The sequence below is a fragment of the Sturnira hondurensis genome, unplaced genomic scaffold (assembly GCF_014824575.4).
Source record: "Sturnira hondurensis isolate 20B ecotype Veracruz unplaced genomic scaffold, ASM1482457v3 Scaffold0021143, whole genome shotgun sequence".
Lineage (NCBI taxonomy): Eukaryota > Metazoa > Chordata > Mammalia > Chiroptera > Phyllostomidae > Sturnira > Sturnira hondurensis.
Genome location: NW_028093774.1, coordinates 28,493,951 through 28,507,399, shown reverse-complemented (window position 1 = coordinate 28,507,399; position 13,449 = coordinate 28,493,951). Strand labels below are relative to the sequence as shown.

The window sequence follows — 13,449 nt, the reverse complement described above, 5'->3', positions numbered from 1 at the left end:
CCAAAAGAATTAAAAGCCTAAACTATAATTCATTTTTATCAGTAATCACAGAGAGTACTACAGATATCTTAAGATCAATTATTACCCCCATGGTGAAATGGAACAAAATGTAAGGTTTAAGAAAGTAACTTTCTGATCACACATTTCTTTTTTTGTAGAGCATATGAGGATAAGTTTACAAAACAGGTTTACATACAAAATGAAAGGGTTTGAATCATACATTCAAATTTATTTGACTAATTTTCACTGATATAGTGCTATTGTCCCAGGCCCGGTACTAAGTTATGGGAATTCTAGGATCAATAAAAGGAGGATATTGACAAGGAACTCACACTGTTCTTCCAAGGACAGTTGTAGTCCTTGGTAGAACAATGACTGACACTGTAATCTAGGCAGAGTCACTCAATGTACCTCTGACCTTAATAAAGAGTCTCTACCAAATGGGGGTGCTCCACATTAGAAAGTGACCTTGGCCATGACCACAACAGTAAATGATAATAATGGCAGTTATCACCTGCTGGAAGCTTCTGTGTGTCAGACCCCATTCATAGCACACAGATGATCTCACTCTGAGCACTGCTCTGGAGGACAGGCACTGTTACCAGCTCCAACGTACAGAGGAGAAACCAGGCGCGAGGAATCTCCAATAACTTGCCTAACATAGAAAGGCTAAAAAATATCAGAAGCACTATTTGATACCACCCTCTATCAGATTTCTCTCATGTACGTGCACCTGTACGCAGGCGAATAAAAAGACAGCATCTGAAAGATGCTGCGCTGTCATCCCCGCACAGGGAGATAGATCAAATCCGTGGCTATTCAGATTGTTCTGGCTATTTGTGTATAATAAAAGCATTCTTATCTCAAGACTAATTGTAAATCTTTTTAAAAAATCCACTCACCTTAAAATACTGTAACTTAAACCATGAAACACTGATTTGCAACCTTTTGTCAGAGAGCAAGACTTTCTCTTTAAGCACCTCTGCCAATTAAATCACACTATTTTCCTGCACAAACTATACCCATGATATATTTCTCTGAATTACCAGTTTCGGCTTCTTTAAAACAGAAAAAAATGAGGCACTCATAAAGCAATCTGAATTCAGAATCTTTCTAGTTTATAACCACCCCCATCTCCCCCATACCTACCGGACACAATTGCTACTAGTCCTTCGTAGCTTTACACAAAGCTTTCACAGAAACAACTGTTTTCCCACTCAGATTTCATATGTTTGCATACATTTTAACTAGATTACATAACAATTCTGAAGAGTAGAACCAGGTTTGGGAAGAAGCCCACTGATTACTAAGGATACAACCGAAGGGGTGGGAGCAGAAACGTTCGAGTGTTGTAGAGGGTAACCAGTACACACTGGGAGATCCCGGGCTTTGAGAGGATGTTTCCCAGAGGAGGCTGGAAACCTGGGTGGGGCTGGGAAGCCAGAGAACTGTGCTCAAATTGGGAGAATGGCTGCTGTAATTCTGAACTAGGTGAGGGGTCTTGTCTATTGTCCATACAGAGAAAAGGAGGACAGAGAATGTTAAAGAGACAGCTACCAAGAGATTTTCAGAGAAAAAAGGGAGACTTCTGTTTAAAATTTCAAACTGATTGCAAAGAGAGAAATTACAACTAACCACAGGCAAAATTTTGGCCAGCAGAAGAGTACAAAAAGCACAATCAGAGCTATATAGAAACAAGCAGGTGTGTGCAGACAAGTGAATCGAAAGTCAGCCAGGTGGAGAGAGCAAGGTGTAGGCATCACTGTTGGCTGTTATGCTAGTGTGCTCATCTTCCTTCGCTTTATTTTCCTCTGCATGTGTGTGTGTGTGTGTGTGCCTGCAGATACACCTATTTACTCTGGCATATGCACACACACACACAGTCACAGGACAAGACTTACGATCTGTGTGTTTTCTATAGTTCTCTCATGTTTCTGACTCCTATGTATTTCTTCCCACTTCTTGAAAGCTATCGGAGGGACAGGCATGAGTCTGTCTACGCCACCCACATAACTCACAGGACATGCAACTTTCTCATCCCGGCTTTAACTGAGAACATTCCCAGACTTTCATCCTCAGACTTTCCAGGCCTCAGGCGGATGGTCATCCAGCCCTGTGTGAGCACTGCGGTGGCCGAGTGCCCTAATTCATGTGGCAGCCTGCTCTGTTGTCAGACCTCTTGAACTGTGGGAAGTTCTTCCCTGCATGGGCCAAAACTGCCTTCTGTACCTTGTGCCCACTCTCTTCAGCTCTGTCCTCGGCAGATCCAGGGAATGAGTCACTGCCCCCTAATGTGACAGCACACAAATACTCAAAGATGACTAACAGGTCCCAAAGCTCCTCTCACCCAGAGTACAGGTGCCTGTAGCGTTCAGCATGTCCCACACGCAGTGAGAAGGGAGGGGGTACTCACCGCACTTCACCATTCCAACTTCATGGCACTTCCGAAGTCGGCAGGCTTGGCAGCTTTTGCGCCGGTTCTTATCTATCGTGCACTGATTAGTGGCTGGACAAATGTAATCATTATGTCCTACAGCAAAGCAAAAAAAAGGAAGGTTATTGTTCCGATATTGTGGGTAAATATCTTCCTGGTCAACAACGCGGATCGTGCTACCAAGCTGAGAGATAAGGGACGCCCGATGACAGGCGCAGGTACGAGGCCAAAGTCCGGCCTCGTCCATGCCTTCTTAGCAAAAGAAACCTAGCAATATTTTTAATATCCTACTATTTGGCTAATAGGTTATTCTCTACATTTACTTAGAATTCATGAGAGATACATTTAGAAACTCTCTCGTTTGGACAAGGAGAGTGAGACAGTCACCTGGGACTGACTTGCTCCAAATCACAGAGCTCCTCAAGTATCAGGTCGCCAACTTCAGCGGCTCATATTCTTCAACATATATCCCTCTTTGAGATTTAACATGATATTTTTTATGGGCATTCATAGTCAAATAAAATCACTGAACTAGTCCATAAGAGAATAAGGAAATTAGCAAACTAAATGAGAACAAAAAGAACTGCTACTTAATAATGGCTTTAGATTGGATTATTTTTCTCAATTCTCCAATCCCTCCCTTGGCCCTGTGGCCTTGCAGTGTCCTGGAGTGGGCGAGTGTACCTCCCCACCGACTGAGGGCGGACCTGGCCATGGGACTTGCTTCAGCCCATGGCATGTTTGGACATGTGCCACTCCAGCAGTCTGGCTTGGCCTCAGGTAGCCACTGACTCAAAGAGAATATGGAGCCACACAGAGCAGATGTGAGCTCAACCCTAAGTTTAGCGCCAAGCTGTGTGAAGTACAGTCCACCTAACTCACTCATAGACCAACATCTAAGAAAAATACTGCTTGTTGGAGTCAGACAATAGTTATATAGCAATCTCTGACTAAAGACAACGATATTTCTTTTAATTCTTTTAAATAAGGAAGAGATAAGAAAATTTCCATTTCAGAAATTGTTTCAGATGCTACATGAAGGATGGACTAGATCTACTACTAGTAGATTATAGATGGATATAATCTACTACTAAAATTATCATAAATAAATACATTTAAATAATATGATACACGTAGAATAAAAAACTTTGTGTATAAAAGCAAAAATAAGCAAATGCCATGACTTATGTTTTGTAATATTTGATGACATAGGTTTTGTCACCTGTTAACTTTTGATAAGAAAATTAAGTCTGGAATAGAAGAGGCCCTTGTCCACCTAATTATAAAGATCTCAGGAGAGGTGGGTTTAAAGGAGATGAGGATTAGAGGAGATGTACAAGGAAGAAAGGGGGAAATGACTGACATTTGAATATAGAAGAGTTAAAAAACCTAAAATATCTTGAATTTATATGATGTTGGTAATTAACCACATACTTTCATATAACCAACCTCGTTCATTTTTTAACAACTCTGTATCTCCATTTCACAGAAGAGCAGACAGGCTGGAGGTAAAGTCAGTGAACTACTAAGTGGAGGGTCCAGGATGAATGAGTGGTCACCTATTCAGGCTGAACTTCAGGAGATCCATAGGAAGGTGACCTTTATCTGAGGACACTCTATCCCCACCCCTCCACCCCCCACCCTGGCTTCTACCAGTGTCTCTGCCTGAGGTAAAACGTTCTCTTAATCCAGAGTTATCAGTGGGGTGAGTTAGCTTAGTAAATCTCTTTGCCATCTGTACACAGTAAATTCCTTTAAGGCTGCCTTTCTTAACTGGTTAAGAACAAGGCACTGAGGCTTTGACAGAAAGGGGAAGGGAGCCCCGTGTGAAGGGAACACAGGACGCTGCCTAAGAGGGGGCTGTCCAGGGGGGAGTTGTCGAGCAGAGAGACAGAGGAGAGCCAAGTAAGCAAGAAGGGACTTCAGCTGCTCTTCTGGGTATCTCTCAGAAAAATTTGAAAACATTTATTTATCAAGATGCATGTATCCCTATGTTCGCTGCATCATTATTCACAGCAGCCAAGACAGGGAAACAACCTCAGAGTCCTTCGATGGATGACTAGATAAAGACAATGTGGCACATAAATGCAACAGAACACTACTCTGCCGCAAGAAAGGATCAAACACCGCCATGTGCGACAACGTGGATGAAGCTTGAGAATATCATGCTAAGCAAAATAAGTAAATAAGTGATAAAGAGAGGACAAAAACCACACAGGTTCACTCATATTAGGATAGAAAACTGAAAGCTGCCAATGAAAAATGAAGCAAACAAACTCACAGACACAGACAGTAGTATGGTTGTTGCTAGAGGGGAAGATGGGTGGGTGGGGCGGGGGGATAAAGAGGATAAAGGAGGCCAAATACACAGCGATAGACCAACTTCAGGTGGCGAGCCCACAGTGCAATATACAGATGATGTATCACAGAATTCGACACTTGAAACTTAATGTATTAACCAATATCACCCCAACAATTTTAATTCAATTTAAAAAGAGAAAATGACTTCAGCAAATTTGGGCAGGGAAGGGCAGGACAGCATGGCGAGGACAAGTGTGACAATGGGCTGACGGACCTTGCAACCAGGTGTGCACAATTTGAAAATGATTAAAAGGTGATCTAGAAAAGCAACACATTCCAGCAAAGTTTGTAAGGGGGGGGGGGACAGGGGGGGAGGGAGAGGGGGAGAGAGGGGGAGAGAGAGAGAGAGAGAGTCTAAACCCAGATGAGAAAACAAAGGGGACTGTGAATGGAGACTCCACTAGTTTGGGGCAAGACTTCCCTCTAGATCAATTCTCAAAGCCCACTGGAGTTGAATTCCTGATTTCTGACCATTTCATAAGATGTATTCATTCTTTCTTCCTCGGGAGCCAGCCCACCATCATGATGGTTATACATGCCAGATTTTAAACATAAGTCAAAGGAAGAAACCATCTTTGCAATTCCTGGCAAGCACACATTTTTTCCCAGGCTTTATCGTAACAAGGGTTATAACTAGACATCTTCTCCCAAGAAGACAGTGGTGGGTAATGGCAGGGCAAGACCCACTTGAGTTCTGGGGTTCTGATTCACAACTTACAAAGTCCCCTACACTTGAAACAATCCACCTCACACCCAAACACACATGATCCTCTCAACTGCTCATCAAGTACTTTGTGCATCAAAAAGGCCAGTGGTGAGATTTTTGCCAGGTCATCAGCAAAACTACTTAAAAGCAAAAGTGGAAAAATAAAAGAAACAGCTAACAATACTCTTGTACCTTGAATGCTTCTTTTAAAAAAGGCCTTACATCCTTCACATGACCAGACTCCATAGTGATATCCTGAGGCATAGTCACTGCAGACGGCGCAGACATGGGCATCTCTCTTCGAACCCGGACTGGTAACAGGGCTGACAGATCTGCTCCCACTAACCTTCCTTTTCAATGTCTCTCTGGAGGCAAAGAAAACATTCATTATATAAAGCATTACGGAGAAAAGAGGGACTTTGCAGGAAAAAAGACAACCTAGCATGAACATTGCCTCATTTACTCCTTTGCCCTCCAGGGTTCATGACAAAAAATAGATTCCAGGAAGAACGATCAAGCAAAACCTTTGTTACTGGTGTCAGATCTATGAAGAGTCACATTCATTGTTAGGAATGATTAGCGTTTGGAAGTGGTGGGGTGAGTTTATGCCCATCCATTCGGTGCTGACGAGCACTAGTAACTATGGATGGTCAGTTGTAGCCGTCAGGGGGCACGTCTCTAAGTGTAGGAAGTGACCAGCTTCAGTCTTCCCCATAGTTCTGGACCACAAGCAGGTAAGCTGCGGACTTCCACAGTGACTAGAGCTCATCAACCCTGCGTGGCAGGGCCTAAACTCACCTAACTTTTCTCAAATATCAGCCATTCCCACCTGCATCACTAAATAGCCCTTCCAAGTTTCCATTTAAATGGCGGAGACAAAAACTTTCCTTCTGTGATTTAAGATAAAAGCCTAGAATAAAAATAATTTTAAGAGAAGAAACAAAAGAAGAATATGCACTTTGTTATATTAAGGTAAACAGTAGACTCTGGTTTGGAGAAAAGCAAAGGGAAGAGATGGGGAGGGAAGAGGAAGGAAGAGAAAAAGGGAGAAAGGGAAAGAGAGAAGAAGAGAGGAGAGAGTGAGCACGTGCCCGTTCTGATAGAAGGCTTTGAAAACAGCAGGCACTCACTGCTGGGCCGAGGGCCATGGACTTTCACAGAGGAAGGCGAGCCCATCAGAGTAGCACTGGCCAGCACCAAAAACACACCTGGCTAGTTCCTGATTTTGCTAGGGTGTGTTTGTTTTGGAAAGGAAACAGTAGAGGTATGATTGGGTTATAAATGAAGGTAATTTTATTGCAGATTAAGTTACCCAAATACTAGTAGACCTCTGATTAGAATGCATGCTCAGAAACAAAATATTTCTCCTGTTAAACACTGAAGGACTTCCAGTCAAGATGATGGCATAGGTAAACATAGCTCGCAAACTCACACAACCACATCAAAATAACAACATTATAGAACCACCATCACTCAAAACCAAAAGAAATGGAGTTTAATGGAAGTCTGAAAACGATGGAATTAAAGAAACCACACCCATCCAGTCTGGTAGAAGGGATGTAGATGCAGAACAGGCTGGTCCCACATCCACGGGCGGAGCATAAAAATTCAGGAGGGATGTCCTGGAAGTGAGGAGTCCCAGCCCCACACCAGGACCCCCAGCCCAGGAGTATAAGCCCCCATAATTTCTGGCTACAAAAACCAGCAGGGATTGAGTCAGTAGAAGAAACTTCTGGAGTCCCAAGAAGTTCCTCTTAAAGGACCCACACGTGAACTTACTCAGACTCACTCCTTCTGAGATCCAGCACCAGGGTAGCAGCTTGAAAGGCACCTGTGGAATACAGGGAGGAACTGAAGTGTCTGGCATTAAGCGAGAGCTGGGGGACAGCTTTCTCCCAGACAGAAAGGTGAGCAGAGCCACAGAGCCAGCAGAGTCCTATATCTGAGACTCCATAAACCAGGCTACTGTTTGCCCCACCCTGGAGATCCCCTAAGATTCCATCCCACCCAACTTACAGCCTCCAGTCCCCATACTTCTTGCTAAATGGCCCCAAGAATGGCACTAGCAGCGACCAGTCTAGATTCCAAGCTTGGTTTTGCCTGGGATTCTCCAAGCCCGGCACAAGTAGTAGCCATCTTAGATTGCTCTACAGCTCAGGCAGGGTGGCCTAAGGCAAAACACAGGCGGGGGATGACCTTGGCCAGCACCACCCAAAACCTAAGGGCCAATGCACCCAGTGGACAGCTACAGACCATGTCAGGGCACCACCACCCTACCCTGCACAGCTGATCCTTCACAGGGAGTGGAGTTTGGTGGTTGGTGGTCATAGGCAGTCTTTGTAGATGACTGGCTTGGGTAAATCCCTCCCATTGACCTGCCAAAAACAACCAAGGCTCAATCACAAGAGGAGGGTATACTCAGCCCATGGTAAGGGCACACCTCAAGTACCCAGCATGAGTGATAGGGAAGGCTGTGCCACCAGACCATACAGGATACTATTGCATTACACCACACTACCAAGACATGGAGTCAAAGCAGCTTTACCTGATACACAGAAACAAATACAGGGAGGCTGCCAAATTGAAGAGACAGAGAAACACGGCCCAAATGAAAGAACAGATCAAAACCCCAGAAAAAGAACTAGACAAAATGGAAATAAACAATCTATCAGATGCAGAGTTAAAAACACTGGTTATAAAGATGCTCAGGGAATTTAGTGAGGACCTCAATAGCATAAAAAAGATCCAGTTAGAAATGAAGGATACACTAATTGAAATGAACAATTTACAGAGAAACAACAGTAGAGAAGATGAAGTCAAGAATCAAATCCATGATTTGGAACATAAGGAAGCAAAAAACAACCAATCAGAACAACAGAAGAAAAGAGAATAAAAAAATGAGGATAGTGTAAGCAGCCTGTGGGATAACTTTGGATAACAAAGCAATCCAACATTGGCTTCATAGGGGTGCCAGAAGGAGAAGAGAAAAAGGAAGAAATTAGAACTCTTTCTGAAAAAATAATGAAAGAAAACTTCCTAATTTGATAAAGGAAATAGACACACAAGTCTGGGAAGCACAGAGAGTCCCACACAAGATGGATGCGAAGACCCACTCCAAACACATCATAATTAAAATGTCGAAAGGTTGACGATAAAGAGAGAATCTTAAAAGTAGCAAGAGAAAAGCAAACAATTACCTACAAAGGAGTTCCCATAAGACTGTCAGCTGATTTCTCAAAGGAAACTTTGTAGGCTAGAGGGGATTGGCAAGAAATATACAAAGTCATGAAAAGCAAGGGCCTACACCAAGATTGCTCTACCCAGCAAAGCTATCATTTAGAATCAAAGAGCAGAGAGAAAGCTTCCCAGATAAGAAAAAAAACTAAAGGAGTTCATCATCACCAAACCATTATCACATGAAATATTAAAGGGACTTCTTTAAGAAAAGAAGATAAAAACTATGAACAATAAAATGGCAATAAACACATACCTGTCAACATTTGAATTTAAAAAACAAACTAAGAAAACAAGAACACAGATAGAATCATGGATACAGAGAGGATTTTGACAATTGCCAGATGGGTGGAAGTGCAGGGAATGGGTAAAGAGGTAAGAGGACTAAGAAGTATGAATAGGTAGTTACAGAATAGCCATGAGGATGTAAAGTACAGCATAGGCAATGGAGTATGAATAGGTAGTTACAGAATAGCCATGAGGATGTAAAGTACAGCATAGGCAATGGAGTAGCCGAAGAACTCACATGCACCCATGGACATGAACAATGGGATGGGGATTGCCAGAGGGAGTGGAGAGGGCTGGGTGGAGGGGGGCAAAGGGGGGAAAACTGGGACTATAATAACATAACAAAACATAATTTAAAAAATGTTAAACAATGAAAAAATGGTACTTTTAAGCAATTATCTACTAATTTGTGTCCTCTTTTATTTTGTAACAAAAGATGTTTTTTTGAAAAAGGAAAAGAAAAACACTGTGCAATATGGCTTTCTCAAAGTTTTGTAACAGCATTTAAAAGTAATGAATTTCAATATCCAACATGTCATAACTTAGACTTTGGTTGTTTTAGAAGTTTCTCTCTCTCTCATGCCCCCTTTCCCTCCAGACCACCTATTCCCTCCATGGCCATAATTATCATTGAAAATATTACAAATTGCCCTGACCGGTGTGGCTTAGTTGGTTGGGTGTCATCCCACAAAGTGAAAGGTTGCCAGTTGGATTCCTGGTCAGGTCACATGCCTGAGTTGTGGGTTCTGTCTCTGGTTGGGGCTCACAAGAGGCAATTAACCAATCTTTCTCTCTCACATCAATGTCTCTCTCCTCCTCTTTCTCCCTCCCTTCCCCTCTCTCTAAAAATAAATATACTCCTTAAAATACATATATTAAAAATATTACAAATTAAATAGAACTACCATGTTACCTTGCATTTACAGAATACATACTTTTTTAACTTCTAGAAATTTCAACTAAATTCTACATTTAAATAGATTCCCATTGATTTCTATAAAATATTATTTTAGTTCATTCTTAAAAGTTTGTACCAATTCTTATCTGTCTTTTCAGGGTTCACATGTCTAGTATTTTCATTTAAGTTGTAATACCACCACCGTTATTTTATCCTGCACACAATTTGTCATGAACACAAAAATGTGATTTCACTTACAAAATAAGGATCTAAATTAAAAGTAAAAATTTATTTGTCAAACTTATTGTTAAAGATGGCAGTCCTAACAGTGAGTCCTCGCCACAGCACAGATGCATGAGCGTGACTTCCAGTGAGAACACCAATAGCAGAATAGATATTCGAGAATACCGTGTTTTAAGTGCTTTATGTATTCTATGTGATTAATCAAAACCTTGTATAACACTTATCTTTCTTTTCACTAAATCACAAAGTGATCTGAATAATGTTCATGAATGACAATGAAGACTACAGTTACCTGTTTACAGGTAAGGTGTGTTCTAGCGATCTTGCTTCACACCAAGGACTCTTCTGAGGNAGTCCTCTCAACAGCACAGATGCATGAGCGTGACTTCCAGTGAGAACGCCAATAGCAGAATAGATATTCGAGAATACCATGTTTTAAGTGCTTTATGTATTCTATGTGATTAATCAAAACCTTGTATAACACTTATCTTTCTTTTCACTAAATCACAAAGTGATCTGAATAATGTTCATGAATGACAATGAAGACTACAGTTACCTGTTTACAGGTAAGGTGTGTTCTAGCGATCTTGCTTCACACCAAGGACTCTTCTGAGGTTCTGCATACAGAAGTGAAGACTGGCAGTGGATTGCTAAAGGAGAGAGGTGTCCAGAAGTTGGCCACAACACACTTGGGCTTGTGGTCTGTCGACCAGGTCCGCCTTCTGAGTTGCCGACACTGCTGGGAATACTGTAATTCATCACAGCAGGGCTATAGAATGTCATGGCTGAATATTCACGGCAGCTCTCTACGTAGGAAGAAGGTATGTACATTGGGCCATGCTCCAGGGGAAGGATGGACTGACCGCAGTTGTAGGAGGCAGGAGAGTTAAGGCTAGATGGTGAGTTTTTTATATCCATGTCTTGAATAGGCAACATCTGAGAAAACTCCTTGCGAGAAGAGCCACAAAGGGACTCTACGATGTTTTCGGTCCCATGGGCAGGTGTAATGGCTATAAAAAGTAACAAGAGACATTTCTAAGTTAGGTAGAGACATAGGCATAACTATAAAAAATGTTTAAGCATTACTATTAAACACACACATTGGTATGAGCTTAGAAATACATTCTGAAAGATATGCATGAAAATATCAACCTCAGAGGGGTGGGAATGTGAGGCATGCAATTCTCATTTTCTACTTCATTCACTTCTTCATTGCTTTTGTTGCCGTTGCTAACCATAATAATATTTTACCAAGGGACTTTATTATAAAATGCTTTTTAAAATTAAAATACATAGGCTTATATAAAAATGACTGCTTTTTAAAACCTAGAACTAGATAAGGTTGTTATGGAAAAATAATCCAGAATAAACTGGAAAATCCTGAAAGAGCAGATCAATGAGCTGGGCCAGCATTAACAGATATTCAATACACTGTGAGTAGCTGATAATAAAGAACAAGGAATCCACAGACCAATGTAACTGTGTCAGCTGTCAATTTACTGATGCTCAGCTTCTAATGCACCCTTCAGTATATGCTCTTACAGGGATGTCCAACCTTTTGGCATCTCTGCTCCACAATGGAAGAAGAATTGTTGTCTTGGGCCACACATTAAATACACTGTGACATGTAATCACAAAAGAATCTCATAGTGTCTTAAGCAAATTTACGATTTTGTGTTGGGCCACATTCACAGCCATCCTGGGCTGCATTCCTCCCAAGGGCTATATTCCACCCAAGGGCTATATTCCGCCCAAGGGCCACAGGTTGGACATCCCTGCTAGGATAAACCACCAAATTCCTGCATTATTTAAAATGAGCCAATGATAAATTTTCTTAGTAGAGGATGCTGCAGGCACAATGCAGGAAGAGGGGGATGCTCTGATTTCTGGCCCTGACAGAGGCTGGCAGTGTGGATGAGAACACGCAATGGAGTGTGATCCAGCCACAAGTCTATCTGAGGTCCCATTGAAACCTTACAGCCTCAGCGTTGTGATAACCCATCCACAATCACCCATCCCGACTGTGACCCAAGGAGTTGCACACCGAGAAGTTGTTCCTCCTGTAAGCCCTCGCACACTCTAAAGGCCCTCTGCCCCTGCAGGTAGGTACCTGGACTCCTGGGGGACACCCATGCCATGTGCCACTGGTCACCAGCTCCCAACCTGCAGCCCCAGACCAGCTCTGGCCTGGCTAAACCAGTGAACATCTCCGCTAGTTAATGGCCAAACCACCTTCTCCCCTGAGGTCTGACCCCTTCCGAGGCTGTCCTTCCTTGGGTACACTATCTCAGTTCTAGGGTAGGATATAGAGTTTTCTTGTATCTTACACTTAGTTTCTTGGCATAGTTAACTAATTATAAGTCATTTTTCACATTAAACCTCCTCTATTGAACTTATTGTATGCTTTCTAACTTCTGATTGGACCCAGACTGCTATATAACAGAATGGAAAACTCCAAAATGGCAAATTCAGGAGTTTTTGGAAATTTGGTAATGATAAAAGGTGATAATCTCAGGGAAAACAACAAACAGCAGAACTGCCAATGGCAAAAGAATGTATACCAGAATAAACTCCTAACGGATGAGAGACCCAACTATTAAGAGAAATGGAAGGAAGATCAAGGAGGGAAAAAGGAGGAGGGGTAGGGGCTGCCAGCCAACAAAGTATAAATCCTTTCATAACACGGGTGTGGGGAAACCTTCTACACTGTGGCTCCAAATCCAGAGGCAATAAAAAGATGCACATAAAAGTGTATCAATTTGGTGCATAAAAGTAAATTTGGGCATATCATAAAACACACCATAGGTTACAGGTAGCAAACACAAGGCCCACGGGCCGAATCCAGCCGGCCCCCCACCTTGTTTTATCCGGCCCAACACCTTGTTTCTACCTGGAGGTAGCACCAAGCTCTTGCTTAACAGTTAAGGAGTAGTTACATATACAGTCCTCAAGTTACATTCGGCCTTTTGGAGGCAACCATGAGGCTGATGTGGCCCCTGGTAACAATGAGTTTGACACCCTGCCATAGGCAAAGTCAAAAGACCAATGACAAATTGGAAATAAAAATATTCTCAACTTACATTAGAAACAAGGGGATTATCTCCCTGGTTAGTATATTAATAAACAACAACAACAACTTAATTTAAAATAAAGAGACCATAAATTTACTAGAAAAATTGGCCAAAAAACATGAACAGGTAGAGCACAGCAAAGGGAAAGCAAACAGCTCTTTAAACAATAAGAAGATGTTTGACTCCATTCATTAGAGATACAAGCTAGAACTAT

General features: G+C 42.1%; 1 protein-coding gene across 1 annotated transcript in view; it reads right to left on the bottom strand.

Moving 5' to 3' along the window:
* The window catches only part of ESR2 (estrogen receptor 2), a 38,944-nt gene extending 27,778 nt beyond the window's left edge, over positions 1-11,166 (bottom strand). The window contains exons 1-3 of the mRNA XM_037031622.1: positions 10,721-11,166; positions 5,694-5,866; positions 2,414-2,530 (exon numbers count right to left, since the gene is read on the bottom strand). Coding sequence (XP_036887517.1) covers positions 2,414-2,530; positions 5,694-5,866; positions 10,721-11,100 — 670 coding nt within the window. The 5' untranslated portion in view covers positions 11,101-11,166. The remainder of the gene's footprint in view (positions 1-2,413; positions 2,531-5,693; positions 5,867-10,720) is intronic.
* Positions 11,167-13,449: the final 2,283 nt, after the last annotated feature.